Genomic DNA, 26,171 nt, shown 5'->3' with positions numbered 1-26,171 from the left:
TATAGTGCAGTCCTAAGCATTCACTTGCATATATCCATTCTGCTTTCATCACTACATTTTAGTTCTTTATTTCAAGTTTGTTAGATAAGAATTTCTGGGAGACCACAGGCTTTTACCATTCATTTACAGCATTCTTTTTTAGAATCATTTTCTTGAATTATTTCTCTCAAATATTTTAAATTTTTCACCCTTTCTATTGTACCAACATCTTCTACTAAAACTTTCAGTGAATTGTTCATGTTCATAATAAACCTGTTTTGGATGACACATCTCGCTACAGGTTTCATTAACTCTAGAAATCATGACTTCTTGTAGCTTGTTACGGGAAATTTACAAATTTATTGAAACATTCTGTCATGTGTGTATTGAATTTTTATTTGAACTCCAACACATACTTAAACTGTTAAGTAAGGGTGTTTGGTTTATCATTTTTACTTACTTATTACTATCATTGTCCAATTTGACAAATGTTATTGTATTTCAAAATTTACTCACTATTATCTTTATTCATTTGTGCTAATGTACTACTGATGTGGTGTCATGCACATTAATCCAAACAGCAGAAATGTGTGTACTTTTTAAATCTTTACAGTGTGGACAAAATTGACTAAAACCAGAAAAAGTCAATAAAAACCCATAACCATCATTCATATGTGATTTGTCAAATCATAGACTTCATTCACCCAGACTCACAATTTATATGCATGCAACCAACTGGTTGATACTTTTACTTTAATGTAAAAAGTTGTTTGTGATGATTGCATTTTGCATTTCAGTACTACTGTTCAAACACTTTCACCTATACCATATTTGTAGAAGTATCATTTTAATTAACTTGACTTACAATGAAGAGATTTCAACTTCTAGTGGGTATAGAAAACCAGTAGCCTGTCAGCTTAATCTTAAACAAACCTCATAGTATCAAGTATGAGAAGGATATTTGACTTTCAGTTATAGCACATGATTATAAACCTTAGTATTTTGAAAATATCATTTTACTCCTGACTAACAAGGAAAGATCACACTTATTTATTTATTTTATTTATGCATCCATTGACAATAAATATTGTATCAGAAGATATTAATGAATTAAACAAAACTGCATGTAACAGCTGAAACATACTGGCCACAATGGCAACATTTAAGCATATAACTAGCATAACTATCTCTTCGAAAAGTAGAATATCTTATTTTGTAATAGCGAGCAACTGTCATAATTTAAAAAGATAATCACACAATTGGAAGCAAAAAATACCAGGAAATTAGTTGTATCATGCACAAGTCCCTCTACAATGCAGCCAAATATTAACTGGTATCCGTAAACAAGGATGAGAAGCTTTGTTGCTTATTGCTAATTTTTAAGTGGTAGTGATACTGTAATACAAAGGGTTCAGTGCATCGAGGAAGACTGCTTTGCATGCTGTTAGTTAGCAACTGCATTTGCAATGTCATGCATGGTTATGGCATACCGCTTCTCTATGCAATGATGGAAGTCCTGTAAACATACCTTACGAGTGCCAAGTAGCCACAGTGTAACAGCCTCCTTTGCACTTAGCAAAGGTATCTTTGAATTGCTTGTTTGTTGCTGATCCACTTCCTGCCAATTTCGCCGCCATGGAGAAAAATATTTTTTTAAAAATGACAGGCATTAGTCGTGTAATTTGGTCTTCCAGAAAGAACTGGACACAATGTATTGTGAGAATCGAAAGTTTGGTGAATATATTAAATACTACTAATCTGTAATGAAAGATGGCACTGAATGCATTGAATACTAATAGTTACTGCAAAAGTATAATAATTATGGCACACTTATGATTGGACTTTCTTCATCAACTGCTAGAGAAGCAGTAGAATTCACTGGCCATTGAGGCATTTCTCAAGAAGAAAAAGAGGGAGGGGAAGGGGAAATCCTTCATGCCTTCTTGACCCTTATACTTAAAGTGCAATTCTTAGTATTCCATTCAACAGCACACACACTTCCCAAACACCATGTTACACTGAAATTCAAAAGCTATATCAGATGCGTATTAATCATGCAGGAATTGTTATTGTACTGCAAATGGGAAATTACTATGTTGTGGATTTGTCTCTGCCCAATAACTTTGTGGAGATGAAATTAGAACTCAATCCTATATTTAATAAAGACTTTACTTCATAGTCACGAGAAAACTGCCACAATCAAAATATCCAAGAATGATTAATTTTATAGCTTACCTAGTTTCATGTCGAAATCCATATTCACTTAGCAACATACATTTCCCGTGCAGATTGTTTCTTGTTCAAAGGCTGCTTGCATTCCTTTTTAAATAGCGGAATATAAATTGACTTCTGTGCACCACACTGAGTGGTATGATGCATTCATTTTGTTTACAAGACAAAAACATATAGTATAAAGAAGGCATTCTTTACTATTTTAGAAAAAGGACATTTTTTTCACAGTAATACGAAAATTTTCATGAAAAATGTATGCTTTCATTTGATTATGATTTAGGTCTAAAACCTGTTACAACCACATGCTGCTGGGGACTATGAGCCTAATGCTCAAGAGTCAACTGCATTTTGTTGGAATCAAAAGGGTTTGTCTAACATTTCCTTTACAGCAAGGATAGCCACAAACTCTGCACATGTGCAGATATCTATCTGCCTGACTGCACACTTTAACACCAATGTACACCAGGAAATGGATGGCATGATGTATCATAAGTTGTCCCTTCCCACACTTAAAATATAAAGTCTTCATGCTATTCTGTTTCTTATAATTTTGGTTCCTGCTTTCCTTTTCCTTCACAAATTCGGGTCTTAAGAAAAAAAATTCACAGTAATATATGACATCTCCATACCCTTCTTTCATGAGTAAGGCTGCATCTTCACAGTTTTGTTGTGCAGTTGCTTTTCACATTTTGTCATAGCATGGAGTCTCCGATTCAAACATGAAGCAGCAACAGAAGGACCTCCTCATGATCATGCAGCAGGCTTTGCCAGCATTGCTCTCCAAAAATTCATCACTGGCTCCATTTTCTCCTCAGTTCCTTTCATTTGATGAGGCAGAAGAAGATTGGGAGGCATATGAACACTGCCTATGGCAGTGTTTTCACGCCTTCCACCTTACAGATGCGGAGTTATATCATGCATCATTGTTTTTGTCATAAATTTCTGCCACCTTGTATCAACTTGATCATTGCTATCTTCCTATTATCGCCACCACACACTCGTCGTGGTTGCTAGGATTCAGTTTTACCAATGTAAGAAGTGGCCCCGTCAGTCTTATTGTGCCTGGGCTGCAATCCTCCATAGCCTTAGTCTCAAGTGCCTTTTTCTCACAGCGAATTCAGAAGTCATACATGGACATTGTGGTTTGTGATGTTCTTGTCCGCTCTGCCCTGGATAAGGAGGTTTGTCAATTGGCTCTTCAGTGAGAGAACCCGTCCCTCAAAGAAGTTTTTTTCCATTTCCCTGTCATATGAGGTCTCATAAGCCACAGGTCAGCAACTGGGAGCCTGATGTAATATCACGGCTGTAGTACAAGGTGGTGCAGCTGTGTCCACTGTGTACCCAGCAGACGATGATATATCGGCAGTGCAATCCAGCCGATCTGGTGGGGCATGCTGCAGTAGTCTGCCACTCAACTGCACAGAACATAGAACCAGAGACCATGGATATGGATATTCAGAAAGTATCATTCTCAGGGCTGGTTCCCAGTCATGATTCTTGGAAGCTTTTTATCAAGGTTTTGGTTCTCTCATGACAGCTGCAAATGTAGGTAGACACTGGCATGGTATTTCCCTGCTTAAAGCACAAACATTTTCAGATCTTGTCTCTCCATAGTTGTCACTAGTAAACAGGCGCATCAGGGGATACAGTAAACAACAAATCCCCTTCCTTGGCCAATTCATGGTGGAAGTCACCTACAAATCAGTGAATAAATCTGTTGCCTTTATTGTTGTCCACAACATTAGTTCAGCAAACATTTTTGGGCTTGATGCCTGTCAGACCTTTGGTTTTTTGGTTACAGATTCCATGCAATTTGTATCTGCTGAGGTCCCCTATCAGTCTTTGGAATCACAGCGCTCAGAATTTCAGGATACCTTTGCAGAAGGCCTAGAGTGCACCGCAGACTTTCAAGCCCACATAACCTTGAAGCAGTCTGCTCGTCTCATATTTTTTCAAGATAGGCAGAATCCTGTGTCTCACTGCTCCAAAGTCAAGGCAGAGTTTGGCTGGTTCATCTCTCTTGTGGTTGCAATTCCCACTTCGTTTAGTGAATGGTCCACATATCTTGTCACCATTAAGAAACCCTCTGGTAAACTGTGCCTTTGCAGCTATTTTATGGCCACTTTGAATTCACAGCCTGTGGTCAACACGTACCCATTGTCATATCTTGACAAACTGTTCACATGCTTAGCAGGTGGTCAGCTCTTCCCCGAATTTGATCTTTCTGAAGCATATCACCAGTTAACCCTGTATTATGAGACTATGTGTATTATGGTTGTTAACGTGCCGTTCAGCCTTTATGAGTACCAATTGTTGATGTTTGGGGTGGCAAGTGCCTCTGCAACTTTTCAGTGCTGTTTGGAACAGGTACTGTACAATATTCCACACTGCTTTAACTACCTGGATGACACTTTCATTACAGAATGTACTATGAGCAACTATCTGCACAGCCTCTGGGCCCTCTTTCAAAAACTCTCAGCCGTGGGTCTGCCCTTTAATCTGCAGAGTCCAAAATTGCCAACCATTTCTTGAGTGACTGGGCCATTTCATATTGAGGCATGGCATCCAACCAATGAAGAGCATCATCAGGGCTATTATGGACCTGCTCCATTCGCTCATCGTTGTGCGAATCTGCAGGCTTTTTCAGGTAAAACTGCTTTTTATCATAGGTTCATTTTCAGGGTGTCCACCCACTGCATCTCCTTCTACGAAAAGGTACGCCCTTTGTCTGGTCTCCAATGTGTGACCAGGCCTTCACTGCACTGAAGGAATGCTATTTGTTGGCACCCAACAAATCACTGGTTTTGGTTACTGACGCCTCGCAGCACAGTGTGGAGGCAGTCCCCCCTCTGGAATTGAGATGGCTCAGAACAGCCATTGGCATTTGCATCCAGGGCATGAAGGAGGCTCTGGACATAGTGTATGAAGTCACTAAATTTCACATTTTCTTGTATGGCACTAAATTCCAACTAATTATGGGGCACAAAAGCCTTGGCAGCCCACAGATTGCAGCAGTGGGCCTTATTCCTCTCCAAATACAACTACGACATTCAATTTCACCTCATGCAGTGCCATGCCAATGTGGATGAGTTATCCCAGCTGCCAGTTGGCCTGGACCCAAGTTTGACTGACAGGAGCTCATGTATTTTCATTTGGATGTCTCCTCCCAGGCAACAGTGGTTGACCCCATCCTCAGGCAGGTAGTCCATTTAGTCCACCAGCGTTGGTATTCTCATCCTCCAGGGTGCTCATCTCGTCCACTTCACAAATACTCTGTCTTACGCCATTGTTTCTCAGTCTTAGATGGGGTCCTCCTCATCTCCACAGATGATACAGCTTTCCAGGTGGTCAACCCTGGGAGTTTGTGGTGGGACGTTTTACAGTGGTTATGTGAGGGGCACTGGGATGCTTCCCACAACAAAGCCTTGGGTCACAGACTCAGTAATGGCCCAGCATAGACCAAGAGCTGGAGCACTTGGGTGTTGTGCATCTCCAGCATGCTAGTCAACATGTGGCTCCCAGGTCATCATTCTCTCCATAGCCTCCAGCAACCCAGGCCCGAGAATGCATTCATGTTAATTTTGTGGTCAGTTTCTGAATGTGTTCTGGCTGACTCTCACTGACACATTTTCATATTTTCCACACATGGTCTGGTGTCCCTTGGCCATTACCAAAGTCACTGTCCAGCTATCCTCGTTTATGACAATGGACCCCAGCTACTGTCTCAGGTGCTTCATGATTTGTGTGGGCAGCAAGGCATTCACCATGTTCACAGAGAGGCCATCCCCTTGGTTCACATGTTTAAAGCCTGCATGCATGACTCCCCCACAAATTTTTTTCTGATGGCCTACCAGATGATACCTACTGGTTCCCAGAGCCCAGAGAAGCTTCTCCACGGGCACCAGCCACGGATACTGCTCCATCACCTCTGTCCTGGATCTGCCGGCCATTGCATTCTAGTGTACAGGGTTAATGTTGGGGTCAGTAGTCTGGGGGCATGGTTTTGGTCAGCAATTCCATTGGATAACAGCAGTCATCACGCAACAGAATGGCTGCCTCATCTACACCCTATGGATAAGAGACTGGGTGGTCCAGCACCATAAGAGTCAGCTCCTTGTCTGAGTGAGCACTCAACCCCCTACCCTAGCCACATCATCATCTTCATCACTACCCCAGTCAGTGTGTGCACCTACCTACAAGGACTCCAGCCTCCTCTTCCACCTGCAGTAGCACATCCACTTGAAGAACCTACACGTTTCCCACCACCGGCTGCAGTTCCGGTAGCATTCCAGCCAGAGTGTTTACTCCTTGCCTTTTCAATGTCACACTGTCAGACTCAGGCTGCGGTGGTGTCACCACATCTTCCACACTGCTGCCAGACATCACCATGGGTCCCAACCTGGATTGTCCGTCTCCAGTTCTGTCACGTCTTGCTATGATGGAGGGCATCAGAGCTCTCCTCATGCTGGCCACTATCGCCTATATCCCCAGATCTCTAGCGACTGGGGGTTGCTCTTTCCTCTTGCCTCCGGGGACCTCCATGGACACAGACACAGTCTTCATATCGTGGCCATACATAACTCTCCCTGGTGATCAGCAATGTTCTGCCCTCCAAGGGGGGAGGGGGGGGGGGGAGGGTAGTGACCTGCATAGATCCACACCCAAGATCATAGTCATAAGTCATACCACGGAAGTCAGCAGATGTAGTTGGAAGTTCAACCACTGTCAGAGGTTGCATCTCACAGATGCGCACGAATCCTCTTGTCCGTGCACTCTGCTGGTCAGCTGTCACTTTTTAAAGATGAGACCAGCCAGTTCTAATACAGTTATGTATTTACCTCAGCACATGTGTTATAAGATAAGTTATTGTGAACATCCCCATGAGTTGTGTATGCATTATAATAAGTTGTTTTCTAGGCTTGATAAACTTTTTCAGAAAATTTACTACTCACACCAGCAACTTCATCATGTGCTCCATGCCAGAGAATTTAGCTCTTGACGCACAAAACAATGAATCCCGTGCCTATCACCTGTTGACCGTTTTGATTTTTTGGGCTTTCATTGACAATTAAATCTTAAAATTTATTGTGCATGGTGTTGTAATGCTGCTCTATGGCAAATTTGCAGTACCCTTCGGTTACACAACAGCATAATAGATGTCATGATTCTCATCCTTCTCTGAAAAAGAAGTGTGATTCTCATTCATTTTTACATGCTTGAGATGTTAGATCATTAGAATTTCTGTGCAAACAGGCACTGGATATGTGAACTTCTTCTACAAAAAAATCAAACTGCTAGGGATGAACAGTCTGACACTGTGATCCTGCCACACTATAAAGAAAGTTGTGCTGACCAAAATTGCCACACCAAATGTCAGAAGAAACAGCGTCACATCGTACTGTAAATGAAATGGCATGCCTTACCTAGTAGTTCTAAAAAGGACCAAGCAAAGTCGAGATATACTGAGTAGTGGTGAGACAGGCTGAATCTCTGGCAGCATGTGTGCAGCACATAGTACATGCAAGAAATTTTTTGCACACTGTGGGCAATCCTGCTTTAAAGGAAACGGAAATATGCAGAATGTACTGAGCCATAATATACCCAACTGAATTAATTGGGCCATAAGACTTTCAGGAACATTAATCTTAAGAAATCTAAAAGCATTATTCTAAGAGCTTATTTAAGTGAAGATTTGAGATATTTCCAATATTAATCCTAAACCGAAAAGAAAATAACATGTACAGAAAGTAGTAATGTTTAGTAGAAGTGTCACACTTTTAGAATTGCAAAGACTGCGCACAAATTCTTTTACACAACTATGGTGCAAATTTTGAACTTATCTTGTACATTTTAAAACAGACGAATTTCACCAGTTGGTTATGAGGCAGTATTAAAAACTGAATATAAATATAACAACCAGCAAAGAGTATTTTGTATTTAAAAAGTAGCTACAGTACTTGTAAGAGTGGGGTATTAGAGATGTCAGATAACAGTAGGAAATGTGGATATTAGTCTAACAGAGAAACCTCCATAGTTCTTTTCATGGTTTTGAAACTACATGTGAGCAATGTGCAATGCCATCTAGTCTTTTAGCGCCAAATATAACCAAACTGCACCACAGAATTTCTGCAAAAACTTCTAGTAATGATCTTATCATAACGTCATTCCTCACAGTCTCCTCCCTCTCATCCCACAGCCAACCAAATGCAACCATCCACAATGCAATGTTCGTTCAACAGAAGTTGGGAGACTTGACAGATGTTCCTGTGAATGGTGAGGACACATTTGTTCAGACAGAAGGGTGATGCTTGTTTTGAACTGATTAATCGTGTTTTCTTCGGAGTTGTTATTCTGCTATCATTAATGACTACGTGCACATGAAGAATGAGGTTCCAGCACACAAGAAAGTTTTGTTCTTATAATACATTAAACTTGATTATAAGAATTCTGAACCTCATAATCTCTTTTAACAGAGTCTGGTCATTTTATTATTGACAATTTAATATATTTCACTACTTCAGCTATTATAAATGACTAAGATATCTGAAATCAGGACTTCACCTGGTTTTGTTCTTTTTTACTGTACTTTGCTCCATGTAGTCTTTTACAACTTACTATATTTCTTCATATTTTTAAGATACCTGTTGATAATCTTGAGATTGAAACCGGCTGTCAATGAAGAAATATTTATCAGCAGCTCTTGGTAGTTGAACAAGAGCTTTCTCTATAGTACTTAGAAGCTGTGGGCACCATCTTCACAAAATATCACAAGAAATAAAAGTAATGGTACCACAGAAAGCTCACTAGCTCTCAAACTTGCGAAACTTGGTCCTTCTCCCACTGTGAGAGGGCAAAATGAAAGAAAGGAGGAATACTACAGTAAACTTTATTTTACCCTTCACTATCTATGCTAACTTTTGATATATTTCCTTTCCTCAGAACTGACTGCAGAAAAATTATTTTCTCCATCACTGATGTGAATTGTCGTCAAGTGCCTATTTACCTAAGTAAAACCATTTTAGCTAAATTCCATGTTTTCAACTATAATTAGGGATGCTCACTTTTCCTTCCAAAAACAATACTCAGTGACTTCAGTGATATGCAACACCATCATAATTTTTAAATAAATGCATTCTATTTCTGAACTGTCTGACATTCTTTTGTAAAGTATGGTGTGTAAAAGGCCTATATTCACAAATGAGCCAGATGCATCTTTATGAAAATTTGACATGTTAAAAAAGCCACCATGCTAAGTATTAAGAGGGTAGAAAGCTCTCTGACAAACTGTCTTCGGACAATTGCTTGTTACACTGGTGAAGAGTAAAAATTTATTATGAATAAAACAAGTTGCTCCTTGCTAAATCAAACTCTCGGGTCACAAAATTACCACTAAAATCTCTGATTAGCTCTAGTTTTAAAGTGTTGTGTGTGAGACTGTGCAGGGGGAATTCACCGTGACCTTCACAAAATTATCTTTGAAGTACTGTGCACAGAAAACAGTGTCATGATGCCCACAAGAAGTAATTTCCATTAATTGTTGCTATTTTTTAGTCTAATTTTAGCCTGGATGTATGACAGCAATGGAGGGGTGTACTGTGTGGTTTGTGTCAGACACATTGGAGGATACATTAAAGTACACTTTCTGTCTGAATATTCAGCCAATTTTTTTTTTTTTTTTTTTTTTAATCAGTCTACTGACTGGTTTGATGCGGCCCGCCACGAATTCCTTTCCTGTGCTAACCTCCATCTCAGAGTAGCACTTGCAACCTACGTCCTCAATTATTTGCTTGACGTATTCCAATCTCTGTCTTCCTCTACAGTTTTTGCCCTCTACAGCTCCCTCTAGTACCATGGAAGTCATTCCCTCATGTCTTAGCAGATGTCCTATCATCCTGTCCCTTCTCCTTATCAGTGTTTTCCACATATTCCTTTCCTCTCCGATTCTGCGTAGAACCTCCTCATTCCTTACCTTATCAGTCCACCTAATTTTCAACATTCATCTATAGCACCACATCTCAAATGCTTCCATTCTCTTCTGTTCCGGTTTTCCCACAGTCCATGTTTCACTACCATACAATGCTGTACTCCAGACGTACATCCTCAGAAATTTCTTCCTCAAATTAAGGCCGGTATTTGATATTAATAGACTTCTCTCACCCAGAAATGCCTTTTTTGCCATAGCGAATCTGCTTTTGATGTCCTCCTTGCTCCGTCTGTCATTGGTTATTTTACTGCCAAGGTAGCAGAATTCCTTAACTTCATTGACTTCGTGACCATCAATCCTGATGTTAAGTTTCTCGCTGTTCTCATTTCTACTGCTTCTCATTACCTTCGTCTTTCTCCGATTTACTCTCAAACCATACTGTGTACTCATTAGACTGTTCATTCCATTCAGCAGATCATTTAATTCTTCTTCGCTTTCACTCAGGATACCAATGTCATCAGCGAATCGTATCATTGATATCCTTTCACCTTGTATTTTAATTCCACTCTTGAACCTTTCTTTTATTTCCATCATTGCTTCCTCGATGTACAGATTGAAGAGTAGGGGCGAAAGGCTACAGCCTTGTCTTACACCCCTCTTAATACGAGCACTTCGTTCTTGATCGTCCACTCTTATTATTCCCTCTTGGTTGTTGTACATATTGTATATGACCCATCTCTCCCTATAGCTTACCCCTACATTTTTCAGAATCTCTAACAGCTTGCACCATTTTATACTGTCGAGCGCTTTTTCCAGGTCGACAAATCCTATGAAAGTGTCTTGATTTTTCTTTAGCCTTGCTTCCATTATTAACCGCAACGTCAGAATTGTCTCTCTCGTCCCTTTACTTTTCCTAAAGCCAAACTGATCGTCACCTAGCGCATTCTCAATTTTCTTTTCCATTCTTCTGTATATTATTCTTGTAAGCAGCTTCGATGCATGAGCTGTTAAGCTGATTGTGCGATAATTCTCGCACTTGTCAGCTCTTGCCGTCTTCGGAATTGTGTGGATGATGCTTTTCCGAAAGTCAGATGGTATATTGCCAGACTCATATATTCTATACACCAATGTGAATAGTCATTTTGTTGCCACTTCCCCCAATGATTTTAGAAATTCTGATGGAATGTTATCTATCCCTTCTGCCTTATTTGACCGTAAGTCCAAAGCTCTTTTAAATTCCGATTCTAATACTGGATCCCCTATCTCTTCTAAATCGACTCCTGTTTCTTCTTCTATCACATCAGACAAATCTTCACCCTCATAGAGGCTTTCAATGTATTCTTTCCACCTATCTGCTCTCTGCTCTGCATTTAACAGTGGAATTCCCGTTGCACTCTTAATGTTACCACCATTGCTTTTAATGTCACCAAAGGTTGTTTTGACTTTCCTGCATGCTGAGTCTGTCCTTCTGACAATCATATCTTTTTCGATGTCTTCACATTTTTCCTGCAGCCATTTCGTCTTAGCTTCCCTGCACTTCCTATTTATTTCACTCCTCAGCGACTTGTATTTCTGTATTCCTGATTTTCACGGAACATGTTTGTACTTCCTCCTTTCATCAATCAACTGAAGTATTTCTTCTGTTACCCATGGTTTCTTCGCAGCTACCTTCTTTGTACCTATGTTTTCCTTCCCAACTTCTGTGATGGCCCTTTTTAGAGATGTCCACTCCTCTTCAACTGTACTGCCTACTGCGCTATTCCTTATTGCTGTATCTATAGCGTTAGAGAACTTCAAACGTATCTCATCATTCCTTAGTACTTCCGTATCCCACTTCTTTGCGTATTGATTCTTCCTGACTAATGTCTTGAACTTCAGCCTACTCTTCATCACTACTATATTGTGATCTGAGTCTATATCTGCTCCTGGGTACGCCTTACAATCCAGTATCTGATTTCGGAATCTCTGTCTGACCATGATGTAATCTAATTGAAATCTTCCCGTATCTCCCGGCCTTTTCCAAGTATACCTCCTCCTCTTGTGATTCTTGAACAGGGTATTCACTATTACTAGCTGAAACTTGTTACAGAACTCAATTAGTCTTTCTCCTCTTTCATTCCTTGTCCCAAGCCCATATTCTCCTGTAACCTTTTCTTCTACTCCTTCCCCTACAACTGCATTCCAGTCGCCCATGACTATTAAATTTTCGTCCCCCTTTACATACTGCATTACCCTTTCAATGTCCTCATACACTTTCTCTACCTGTTCATCTTCAGCTTGCGACGTCGGCATGTATACCTGAACTATCGTTGTCGGTCTTGGTCTGCTGTCGATTCTGATTAGAACAACCCGGTCACTGAACTGTTCACAGTAACACACCCTCTGCCCTACCTTCCTATTCATAACGAATCCTACCCCTATTATACCATTTTCTGCTGCTGTTGATATTACCCGATACTCATCTGACCAGAAATCCTTGTCTTCCTTCCACTTCACTTCACTGACCCCTACTATATCTAGATTCGGCCTTTGCATTTCCCTTTTCAAATTTTCTAGTTTCCCTACCACGTTCAAGCTTCTGACATTCCACGCCCCGACTCGTAGAACGTTATCCTTTCGTTGATTATTCAATCTTTTTCTCATGGTAACCTCCCCCTTGGCAGTCCCCTCCTGGAGACCCGAATGGGGGACTATTCCGGAATCTTTTGCCAATGGAGAGATCATCATGACACTTCTTCAATTACGGGCCACATGTCCTGTGGATACACGTTACATGTCTTTAATGCAGTGGTTTCCATTGCCTTCTGCATCCTCATGTCGTTGATCATTGCTGATTCATCCGCCTTTAGGGGCAATTTCCCACCCCTGGGACAAGAGAGTGCCCTGAACCTCTATCCGCTCCTCCGCCCTCTTTGACAAGGCCGTTGGCAGAATGAGGCTGACTTCTTATGCTGGAAGTCTTTGGCCGCCAATGCTGATTATTTATAAAAATTTAGGCAGTGGCGGGGATTGAACCCAGGACCGAAGACGTTTTGATTAAGAAACAAAGACGTTACCCCTAGACCACAGGTCAGAACCATATTTTGTTGTATGTGCAATGAAATGTGAGACAATGGTTCTATAATAGTGCTACAATTTAGTTTGGCTTGTGTACAGTGATTAGAAAGTATGGTGTCATTCTGTGTCATTAAGAAACAAAAAATCTGCTAAAACATTGATCTATATTTTCAGAAATGTAATTTTGAAACTACAACATGAACTGCCATGCCAATGATAATATTTGCGACCATAACCAGCTTAGAGATCCTTGCATCTGTTGTGTGTTTCATACGTAAGGTCCTTGGTTGAATCATAAAAAGTCATTCATGGCTCCTGGAGAGATCCCTCAAATTGCGTAAGATAGTTGCTTTAGAAAGACAACAGCATTATCACATGGCCTTTCAAAGAATAAAAGGGAGCATTAACTTTTCTCAGTACACAGTTAGCCACGCAGCCAATGCTTCATGAAATCTGTTGCAGTCTCATTTGAGTCCTATATAGTAACTGATGAGGGTAATGGTGAATCTAGTGCTAATACATTGCCACTGCAACAGAGCACAATACCACTCTCATTTCTAGTGAAATTAGTCCACACAGTAACATAAAACAACACAGAGTTAAATGATTGTGTAAGCCAACTAGAGCAGAAAAATATTGCAGACTTGTTGGCATCTAGATTACAGCAGTCGAATTCTGCAATGTACAGAGTGACTAGTGTGTAGCAAGTGCTTAAAATAGTAGTAGTAGTAGTAGTTGTTGTTGTTGTTATTGTTGGTTATATTTACATTCAGCTTTTTTCACTAAAACTGTGGTGTTTGAAACAATGAATTACAGCACATTTTCACTAAAGATTTAGGAAAGAGATGTGGGGAATGGGGCGAACTGATGTTTGCTGACTACAGTTGGATTTACAAATAACTACCAACAACAGTATGCAAATGACAAGAAAAACAGTTGTGCCTTCTCTGACTTTTCTCCAAGGGTGAAATATATGTAAAGGGGTTTAGGTCAATTCAGAGAACTTGAAACAGCTAATAAATAGAGCTAACCTTACACATTAATGGCCATTTTTGTATACAACATCTTCTGAATCAAAGATGAGCTGTTTCCATCAAAGACCCAATGCACAAATTAAATTTTATTGGCTGGTATTATCTGTTACTGCCTGGTCAAAACCAGCTAATAAGCACACAAACACATTAGAATATACAGCACAATTTTTTTAAAAAGTGTGATAAGTTATTTTAACTTTAAGGAAACAGACTTTTAAGAAACTGTTAGCATAAACTGTTTTAGATAAGCAATTTACAAGCAAAATGCAAAAAAGCACTGTGTGAGTATGTAACACTAGCAAACATCTTGATTCAACAAGAAATATTTGGTTATAAATATACAGCCAGCAACAGTTAAAACATTGTTAATGACTGTTGAGTCTTAATCCAGACAGATTACTGAAGTAAATAAAGAAATAATAACAAGTGACACACTTTTGCATTACTGGTATGTTTTATATCACCTCACCTGCTTGCCCTCACACAATTTCATTGGACTACTCATTATTAGTCTTAAAATGAGGTTTTCCATACGTGATAAATGAATTTATAGTATCTGAAAGATTATAGTAACTGGAAGATTTAACAGTGTCTCTCTGCTAAGAGTGAAACTAGAAATCTATATACCTTGACAAGACACATTCAGCAATATACTGGATAAATAATCTGAAAAGTGTTTCAAAATCAAGAGATCACTTTTTCAAGATCTGGGTAGAATTAATTTATACTACCTATAGACTTTAAGAAAGCAGTTACAAATGGAGAGTACTGATCAATGTGTTAAGGTGCAGCCTTTACGGCATGATAAGAAGCCATGTTACAGGGAATCATACAAGGAGTCAACACATGCTATTTGATATCCTTCATAAGACATGATATTTTCAGTACCAGAAATAAGTAACATTTCTACAATAACTACAGCACTCTTCTGGAAGATAGATGTAATGGAAAAGCTGTTATCGCTTTTTTTTATGAAGGGGGGAAAACTTTGTATGTTTCCGGCAGTCTTTCAGGTTCCAAACATATGGTACATTCGGTATGTACACATTTTTTAAATGAACCATCACAGATTTGATGTAATATGTTAATGACAACTGATGGCAGTTTTGCTCCTGCAAAACAGCAATTTCCATTATTGGTTGACAACATGATTCGAATAAGATAGTTCGTGCCTTTTGTGGACCACGTTTAACTAATGCTTTTTTAGTTTTCTGCCATTCCACTCCCAATCTCTCTTCATGTGCTGACTTATAATCTCCATCCGTAAAGTCAGTTATGGTCATCTGCCATCTGTGTGTCTATTACTCATCTGTATGTGTCACTGTATGCTTTTGAAATGTGGTGCTACAGAAGAATGCTGAAGATCAGGTGGCTCGATCGCATAACAGAATTTGGGAGACAAGAAATTTGTGACACAACTTGCCTAAATAAAGGGATGAGTTGATAGGACACATTCTGAGACATCAAGTGATCACCAATTTAGTTATTATAGGAAAGTGTGGAGGATAAAAATTGTAGAGGGAGACCAAGAGATAAGTACAGTAAGCAGATCTAGAAGGATATTGGATGCTGTAGTTATTTGGAGATGGAGAGGCTTGCATGGGATAGAGCAGAATGGAGAGTTGCATCAAACCAGTCCTCACATTGAAGACCACAAAAACAACAACACTTTTCCCTATCCATAATTTCTTCTGTGACTAGGCTTAGTTCCTCTACATCTTTTATAACCTCCCTTCCACACTGTGGTGGTCTAGCATTTCTAAGTGTACTCTCACATCTTCTTGGGTAAACTGCTGTTGCTTATTATATAGATACACAGGCTAGCCTCAGTCACCTTTTTGTCTTTTCATCTGTCTGTTCACTGATCTGTGTGTACAGTTTCTTATTTTGCCTTTTCTTCCAAATGTCACATTCCTTTCTGGGGCCAAATACTACTTTAGTATTTTAGTCTCTACTTTCTTCATGTCCTTGGATTCAGTTTTCCTGTAGTGAGCAAGACATTTGGATTCAAACAGCACTTCTGGTCTTATTACCATCTTCAAGTGCTGAAAATTAGTTTTTATGGTTATTGATTTCATGTAAATGAGTTGTATGAGCCTTTAACAGAAACTCCATTTTCATAATTATGTTTTTAATATTTTCTTTGTCTTGTCCATGTCATCATTTGCACTCCACTTTCAACTTTCTTTTATTATTATGTGTGCTGTTTTAAAGTTCATCAGCATTTTCATTGCTTCTGTCTTTTTACATGAAATTTTCAAGAGTGTTTTCTGAGATGTCATTGCAGAAGCATTTTTCCCTGATCTTTTCTTTCATTTAGGACCACTAATCAGCAAAGTATGAACAGTATACGCTTAGATTGTTCTTGTGAACTCACCTTATAACAGCTGTGCTTCTTTTTGCCACTGTTCTCTCAATTCCCAGATTATTTTTTCCCAAAACTAAATTAAAACAGCATGAGTCTTTGTATCACTCCTCTCCTGATACCAAAAGGTTCTGATGCTACTCCCTGAAGTCATACTTTAGACTTGGTATTTTTGTCTGCATGATAAGATCTCCGATCTTGTGGCCCACACAGAATTTCCCGACGATGTCAACTAATGTTTGTCTATTGAGTTGTATTTCACATTAAAACCTGCAAATGTAGAGACTGACTGCCTGTTTTCCAACTTCCAAATTTTTGTAGTAAATCTATGTATTGTCTTACAAGAAAGATTGAAGAAAGGTAAACTTAGAATTACAGCATTTGCAGATTTAGAGAATGCTTTAGACAGTGTTGACTGGACTACATTCTTTCAAATTTTGTAGGCTGCGGGGATAAAATACAAGGGTTGAAATGTTATTTATAACTTTTAGAGAAACCAGACTGAAGTTATAAAGAGTTAAAGGATATCAAAGGGAAGCAGTAGTTGAGAGGACAGTAAGACATGGTTTTTAGCCTATCACTTGAGTTATGCAATCTGTACATTGAGCAAGCAGTATAAGAAACTAAAGAGAAAACTTTGACATTTGTCGTTGACAGTGTAATTCTCTCACAGATGGCAAAGGACTCGAAAGAGTAAGTGGATGGCAAGAAAAGTGTCTTGAGAAAAGATTACAAGATGAACAAGAGTAATGGAATGTAGACTAATTAAATTAGGCAATACTAAGGGGTGACATTAGAGAAAGATATACTAAAAGTAGTAGATGGGTTTAACTATTTGTGGAGTAAATTAACTGACAATGGCCAAAGTAAAGAGGATATAAAATGCAGACTGATAGCAAGAAAAACATTTTTGAAAAAGAGGAATGTATCAACATTTAATATCAATTTAAGTAATATGACGTCGTTGTTGAAGATATTTGTCTAAGTGTAGCCTTGTATATGAGGGAAGATAGATGATGAGCTACTCAAAAAAAAGAGAATAAAAGATTTTGGAATATCAAAGAAAAAATGGGAAGGACAAGTAACTAAAGAAGAGATACTAACTGAAAAGAAATTTGTGGCACAACTTGATAAAAGAAGAGGTTCACCTTTCTTATTTAAAATACTGCTTTGTTTTCACCAATCTTGTTTTCTGTCTCTTTTTCTATCCCATTTAGCAGAAATATCCCTCTGTAGTTATTTATATCTTTGTGTTGTTTCTACTTGTTTATTGGTGATGATTACCAACTTCTAATCCTATGGTATATCTTTAAGGAATTATAGTGTTTATCATCATCTTATTACCTGCCCATTTTATAATTCCAGCTTAAATTTGATGTTCTCCTATACCACTATTATTCTTTTGCCCTTGATCATTCTTTTTAGCCCTTTCTTCAATGTCTCATCTGATTGTCAAAATACTTTACATTAAACAGGTTTGTTTTTAGTGACCTTTTGAAGATCAATAGCTCATTTGGATACTCAGAAAAGATTTTAAATATTTTTATTATTTACTGCCACTCTGAAGTGTAGCTGTCATAGTGTAAAGTCTTGAGGTTTTTCTTCTGCAGTTCTCTTCTAATTCATCCAGTTCAGCTCCACAGCTTGGCTTTTGACACTTTCTGGTTAATTTCACATTTTTCATTTTTTTTAATGCTCGTGTGATTTAACTGTCATTTGCTTAACTAAGTGTTCCTTGATATTCGTTTCAACAATGGAAAAAAATCCAGGATGGAATAAAAACAATATGGAAAGTATAGAGTGTTACCCACCATAGCAGTCAAGGCTCTAGTACTGAGACAGTGGCCGTGTGTGTGTGCGTGTGTGTATGTGAGAAAAAGAGAGAGAGAGAGAGAGAGAGAGAGAGAGAGAGAGAGAGTTGTGCTCGTGCGAATGTTTGTGTGTGTTTCCTGCTGTATAAGAAGGACTCTGTCCAAAAGCTTTAATATTTTAGCAGTCTCTTTTACTGTGCTTGTCTCCTCTATGTGATGAAAATCTATCCTCTCCATATCATTGTGATACTCATATAGTCACTCCGGGGCACTTGTTTGAAGTGTATTGACATTATTTTTAAGTTTAATTATCTGTAGTATTTGATAAAACCTTCTCCATTACGGCTGACTTGTCTGTGAACTGGAAAACCACCTACTACGCTTCTGTGCTTCTTTTCAGGGCCTATTTGTGCATTGAAATCATCTACCACAATTATCACTTGGTGCTGTGATATTTGGATACATGTTTCCTCAAGTTCTTCCCAAAACAGTTAAAAGTCTTCAGGGCTCCTCTAGTTTTTGATGTTCACAGTAGCAAGTCTGTCTATGATTGTGGACAATTTTTTGCTGGATATAGAAATCAGGTTCGATAATTTTCATGATGCTGATTTCACACTTATAACTGATTAAGGAACTGGTTTTCTGTAGCATGTATATGCTGATGTGATCATACATTTTTCTGGTTCCATGTCTGAATTTACCAATTTTAGCTATTGTGTTTATGCTCAACATGCTAACTATGTGCTGCTTCTTAGTGTGAAGTTTTGAGGGTTTCAGAAGCTCCAACTCTCCACTGCTACTGATGTTCTAGGCACCCCATAATTTGATATCTGGAGAGAGTGTGTCATTCCAACATAGCCCTGGTTACCGGCTGGGGTATTTGCCAACATAGTTTGCATCAAGCATAAGCTGAAAATCACTATGTGAAGATGGTTGTTATGTAACTTTCATTCGTAAATAGAGCCTCTTAGTAAACAAATGTTACATAAGGTGAAATCAGAATAATGTGCATCTGTCTCAAGAATATGCAGCATGAACCCTCAGCTTAAGGCAGACAAAATACTGTGTTACAGAAAGCAGATGAGTGACCAGGTATTGGGTGTACTTATAGTTATATAACATACGGTATTGTCTTTGTTTATCTTCTTATCTTCCCTAGAGATGAATATTAACATATGTCTCTCTGTCTGTCTGTCTATCGGTCTGCATGAATGGAATCACATACGAGTAGTTCAATGGTGCCTTCCACTTGGCTGTAAGAATAAACACAAAAACGGACAAACCTTCAGGTGTACTTCTAAAATAGTTGTGATGTGTGTGTTATTCATTGTTTATGGCTAAATACACCAACTCTGGTCTATCCAATGATGATATAAAGAGAGCACACTGGAGTAAGCAGTTCCAATTAATATGGGTCTAGTTTTGATAACAGCACAGAGACAGAAGCCTTTTCTGCTGATGCGCCATTCTCAGAATGTGTGCCAAAGTCATTATTTCCTTTCAGGCCTGCATGCACAATAGGTTCACCCTATCAGAAAAGCATGTAAACGGATTGGAAATTGCACTCTGGAGAAGTATGTTCCAAGTAAAGTGTACAACAAAAACCACCGTCAAATGTTAGCGAAAGATCTCGCCGAGCACCTGAGAAAATTCTGTTGCCATAAAATTGCTAATTGGTCTGAAAGCTTCTATCCCATCAACTGTTGACCACTCTGCTGTGGTGATAGAATACAGCAAATGGGAAACTGAAATTTTAAATTTTGCATGTAATAAATCATTCATGCTGGAGGATTGCACAAACATACTGTCATTGGATTGTTAAACAGACACCCATGTGGAGGACATAGTAATAAGCATCCCTGGCACAGAAATGCAATTGAAAGAGTTGAAAATAAATGAGTAACCAGATCTCGGTAGAATCATAATTTGATTTTACAGCGTGTATCAATGACACTGGCCTATTACTTTGCTTTATCATGAATCTGTCACCTAATGCTATGTCCAGCTGCGAAAAATCTCATGTGTCTCCAGCATATAAGAAGGGTAAAGGAATGGACTAGCAAAATTACAGACCAATGTACGTAATATTGTTTTGCTGCAGAATTCTTGAACACATTCTCAGTTTGAATACAAGACATTTCCTTGAGACGGAAAAATCTTCTGTCCACAAATCAACATGGATTTACAAAGCATCACTCAGACAAAACTTGGATTGCCCTTTTCTTGCACAATATCCTGTGAACCATGGATGAAGGGTGACAGGCAGATTCTATATTCCTAGATTTCCGGAAAATATTTGACACAGTGTCTTATGGCAAATTTAATGCAAAAATATGAATATACAGAATAAGTTCCCAGACAAATGAGTGGCTTGAGGACTTCTTAAGTAATAGAACCCAGTACACTGTTCTCAATGAAGAAGGTTCATTATAGACAAGGATACAGTCACAAGTGCCCCAGGAGTGTGTACTAGAACCATTCTTATTCTCTATATACAAAATGATCTAACAAACAGTCAAGTACCAATCTGTGGCTGTTCGCTGATGATGCTGTAGTGTACAGGGGTGTCATCACTAAGTGACTTCAGGAAGATACAAGATGGCTTTGACAAAATTTCTAGTTGGCAGGATGAATGGCAGCTAGCTCTAAATGTAATAATGCAGATGACTAGGAAACACACTTGTGTTTCTGAGTACAGTATTAGTAGAGTGCTGCATAACAAAGTCACATTGTTTAACTATCTAGGCATAATGCTGCGAAGTGATAGGAAATGGAATGAGCACATGAGAATGGTAGTAGTGAAGATGAATGGTCAGCTACAGTTTATTGGGAGAATTTTAGGAAACTGTAGCTTATCTAGAAAGGAGGCCACATACAAAACAATTGCACAATGTGTTCTTGAGATCTGCTTGAGTGTTTGGGATCCTCACAATGGTAGATTAAAGGAAGACACTGAAGCAATTCAGAGGCAGGCTGCTAGGCCTGTTACCAGTAGGTTTGATCAACATGCAAGTACTACGTAAATGCTTTGTGAACTCTAGGGAGAATTTCTGGCCGGAATAAATGCTGTTGATTAAATTTAAAGAACCAGCATTTGAAGTTGAATGTTGAAGTATTCTACTGCCACCAACGTACATTTTACCTAAGGACCATGCACAGTCAATTTCCTTGCCGTATTTGCAAATAGAACAGGAAAGGAAATGTTCAATATTGGTACAAGGTACCCTCTGTCATGCATCATATAGTGGCATACGGAGTATGTATATAGATGATTATGCAGATGATGTATATGTGTGACAGGCCCCAGTTTATTTTCTTAAGTTTTCTCATTGTGGCTGCCTAGCCTTAACATTTATCACCAACAAACATCTCCCACATCAAAATCATCCTTAGCACACACTTTCTACATCAATTCCTCAGTGGTGATGTTTGTTCCCTCAGCCTCCCCCCTCAGTGCATCATCATGTCAGAAAATAACATGCTGTGTTTTTTCCACACTGTCACTCTTGCTCCTAAAACTTCAGCTTTTCACAAACAAATTACCATCTTATTTTGTGCATTCCAAAATTGAGTTTAACACCACATATTATCTGCCTGAAGAAAGTAATCAACTTCATTACCACTACTATATGGAGAGTATCACTGCTTCTAACTGGCTGTGCAAACTGTGGTGTCACCGCCAGACACCACACTTGCTAGGTGGTAGCCTTTAAATCGGCCGCGGTCCATTAGTATACGTCGGACCCGCATGTTGCCACTGTCAGTGATAGCAGACCGAGCGCCACCACACGGCAGGTCTAGAGAGACGTACTGGCACTCGCCCCAGTTGTACAGCCGACATTCATAGCAATGGTTCACTGACAACTACGCTCTCATTTGAAGAGACGATAGTTAGCATAGCCTTCAGCTACATTTGCTACGACCTAGCAAGGCGCAGTATTCAACTGATATTGAGATTCTATTAATGTATCATCAAGAGCAATGTTCTACAAATGTGGATTAAAGTTAAGTATTCCAGAAGCTACGTACTTTTCTTCATAGCATTCATTACGTATCCTGTTTCAGACCTCACGCCAGCCTGCGCGAGTTTAAGCGCATGCCTTTCAGCTTCCTCTCATTGTGTCTAGGCTGTCTTGTCTAGACACAACACAAACTCCCATTTCCCCTAAACTCGTTCCCATATTTTGCCATTTGAAGGAACTGCTGGATCTGAAACCTAACACTTTTTTCATGTTTCCTTGATGTGTCTATTGCCATATGATAAATAGCAGTTTCTTTTGTACTATCATTCCATCGCAACTTCAAACTGGAATCACTTTCATTCAGCACAGTAATGGAAATTTCATCATAATATAGTGCTTATCAACCACATCAGTACAGTATGGAGTATGTATGTAGGTGATGCAGACGTATGACAGGCTAACAGTCATGATCATAGAAAGTTCTTGAGAAGAATAATGTGTTCCAGAAATATCTTTATTTCTTAAATTGGAAAATTATTAACTGTATCTTCATACAACATATCACAGCTGCACCCTTTAAAAACACTCTTCTCAAACAGATATAGTAATAGGTATGGTTCAAATATTCTAGGCATTTCAGAGCTTCTACATTTCAGGGTGTGCAACAGTGTGTGTTAGTAAATTATATAGTTACCTTCCCTATATCCTAAGTGTCACCTGAATTCTGATGCCATTATTTTAGAATAATTTTCAGTTTACTTTTTTCTCTTATTTTTTTAAGGTGCAAGAGAAACAACACATTTAATGCTTCCATTCAAAATTTGTAACTACACTAGGACAAAACATTAAAGGGATTGTGACAAAGTCTGCTGGGGAAACAGAAACACATCCACCAGGATGTACCATGCAACACATTAAAAGCACATCACAAAACCTCACCTTGATATGTTCCAGCTCATTTTCTGTTGTCTGCAACTGTTTTAATAATTCTGGAACTGACACCCTATTTGGTGCCTTATGTGCAAACTCCAGTACCTGAAATAGCATGTATGTTATCATTTTATTTGCTTTTACTGTAACATGAATGTCAAAGCTGTGTTAAGTTAAGACAAAGTTAATTTATGAGAAGTATGTAATCATGTTAAAACTAGAATTCTAAGGGGGAAAACAACTTCCAAAAGGTGCAAGAGACTGTTGAATCCTTCAGATTCAGCATAGGAAGCCAGAGTGCTTGGATGTCAGAAGTTTTATTTACCACTCCATTTTCGAATTTCAATATATAACACACAATAATTAATACTTAACACACTACTACAAATAAAATTACACTTTTTATGGACAGAATGTTCCACCAGTAATGAAGTTAACAAAACAGGTGTGGTTTAAATGAAATACATTTGATGGGGCAAGATATGAGTCAATAAATAAACTGGCAAAGGTTCTAATTAATCAAGTGATGCAAGCATTTGTATTACAGAGCTTAACAAACTCTGTGGCAGAGGTTTCTTCCTCTAATCACATTTCTTTCTAGGATTTACAATGGCCAAGTGCTTCTGCTTAATGTGTAATTGGTTTAAAGAATACATAGAAAAAATATAAATGGCTGAGAGTGTTAACTGCACTGCAAATGTCACATGAGAAAAAATAACAAATCAAAAATTATTTCTATCTCACTACCATGCGTGGAGAGAGAGCTATATCTCTCTTTGATAGAATTATCTAACAGATAAAGACATTTAAAGCAAAAAAAAAGGAAAACAGAACTCAGTGTAGATGAACTGTTTTAAAAAAATCCTCCACAATTTATAAGAATGGAAATGTAACGTATCAGTTTCTGTTTGCATAGACATGTTACGTAACCTGATTGCATACATGCGGAAATATACTTTATTTCTCTCACTGAAAAAACTTTGCTCAAAACAAACAAACATGTTAAAAGTTTGATTTACATCATCCCACAGAAATCCAGATTCAGGCTTCTTCAGATTTTCCATAAAGGAAATTTGCCAGTGACCTTGCAAAGGTTCTGTAACTAGCTGTAACTGAGAAATGTTTCCCGTTTTTGTTAGAATATGGGCATAATTGACAAAGATGAAACGTATTATCTTGGATCACAACTGATTTCTGAAGAGTGAATGAATCTCATTTTTGATAGATTTATTTTTCAGCTAAGGAGAATTGTTTCCAGTTTCGCTTATAACATGATCATAATGGACAAAGATGAAATACATCATCATAATTGATTTTTGAAGAGTGAATGACTCTCATTTTTGATAGATTTTATTCTTCAGGTAATGTTGCAAAGTTTTGAATCACAGTGGAAGTATCATCAACAAGTTTAAATTGCTTATGTGAGTACAGGTTTCAAGCATTCTTCCATACTTCTGCATGAGTTATTTAGGATCATATAAACACACAATTAACATTTTCCAACACATAAGCAAAAATGCATAATGTACAAAAAAGATCAAGCCAAAACAGTAGGACGGTTTACACATCCACACTGTGTTGAACACCTTTAAGAAATCAAGGAAGATAATTACAGAATTCACAGTCTGGTGAAACATTTTCCAAAAAAAAAGTCACACTTCAGATAGAAAATGAAAAGGGAGACAAAAGTTCTTACCTGATCTGCATGCTCAAACTTGGCAGCCTCTTGTCCCTTCATGTACATTTTCAAATACATATTTTTATTCCTCTCTTCATGCTCCTCCATGCTTTTGCGCAGGCTCTCTGTTTCCCTCTCCAGTTCTCTGATCTTATCCTGCGCTTTATCATATTCAGTTCGTAGTTCACAATACCTGTAAACAAGCAATTGTCATTAAAGCATGCAATACAACCGAATGCTTGTGGTACTGGACAGAGTCAAGATAGATAGGGGGGGGCCAAGGGAGGGTAGTAGAGCGGGTGGTAGAGAGGGATCGAGAGACGGCAATAGATAGGGTGGAAGAGAAGTAGAAATGTAGGAGGGAAGTAGAGAGGAATGGATGTAGAGAAGCATGGAGGTAAGAAGGGAGTGAGACAAGTCATTCCTTCAAGTATTTGTAAATGATTTAAATATGCTACTTTCTCACAACACCGTCACTCTTTGAACTTAACCCCTTCCACTGCAACAGCATCTGGCACTCTAAATTGACAATTTTATTTCCCACTCCGATGTCGAGTCTCCTTTTACACAATTTTTCACATTTCTCACCTGCTACAGTCTCAAATCTGACTGCACTAGGAAGCAATGTGCATAGTGCTACCACCTAGGGTAGCATGTGGTAACTCTGTGTTGAACTATAGCAGCTGTGTTGAGAGAAAGGCTGTAATTATTATGTTCCAGCTAGCAGGCATAAAATAGCTAGTTCTTCTAGCACAATCCTTTGAGGAAGAGATCATAGAGAATTTAGAGGAATGCCTAAGGGAAAACAAGAGTGACAATGATTTTGATGTTGACAATGATTGATTTGTAAACAATTTGAGTGAAATGATGATGGAAATAGACCATTCTGAAGAGTTCCAAAAAGTATCACACAATGAAAAGTTTTGTATTGTAATTCTTGTATAAACATATTTGAGTGAAAGCGCACTTTTTCTTTTAATGTATACCCTAATGTTGGTGAGTGGCCTCATTGTTTCCACAAAGAGGCTAGTGCAAATCTCTGTGGCATGTTAGCTGCCTGAGTGATGGCAATTTAAATAAGAGTGCATGGAGATGCCCTGTCTCTGCATTACAGACTGGAAAGGGTTAAATAATACTGACATTTGCAAGTGCAGCAACTAGGAAACAGGGTTGCTGACCATTTGCTTTCTAAACAAAGG

The 26,171-nt window shown here is 38.6% G+C and overlaps 1 protein-coding gene across 1 annotated transcript in view; it reads right to left on the bottom strand.

Annotated features, from left to right (window-relative positions):
• The window catches only part of LOC124596375 (protein quick-to-court), a 319,173-nt gene that overhangs the window by 24,915 nt on the left and 268,087 nt on the right, over window positions 1-26,171 (bottom strand). Inside the window, exons 6-8 of the mRNA XM_047135488.1 lie at window positions 24,991-25,165; window positions 23,304-23,399; window positions 1,508-1,597 (exon numbers count right to left, since the gene is read on the bottom strand). Of these exons, the coding sequence (XP_046991444.1) occupies window positions 1,508-1,597; window positions 23,304-23,399; window positions 24,991-25,165 (361 nt within the window). The remainder of the gene's footprint in view (window positions 1-1,507; window positions 1,598-23,303; window positions 23,400-24,990; window positions 25,166-26,171) is intronic.

This window comes from Schistocerca americana, chromosome 2 (genome assembly GCF_021461395.2).
Source record: "Schistocerca americana isolate TAMUIC-IGC-003095 chromosome 2, iqSchAmer2.1, whole genome shotgun sequence".
Lineage (NCBI taxonomy): Eukaryota > Metazoa > Arthropoda > Insecta > Orthoptera > Acrididae > Schistocerca > Schistocerca americana.
The sequence above is the reverse complement of the archived record's forward strand: the minus strand, read 5'-3'. Positions and strand labels throughout refer to the sequence as shown.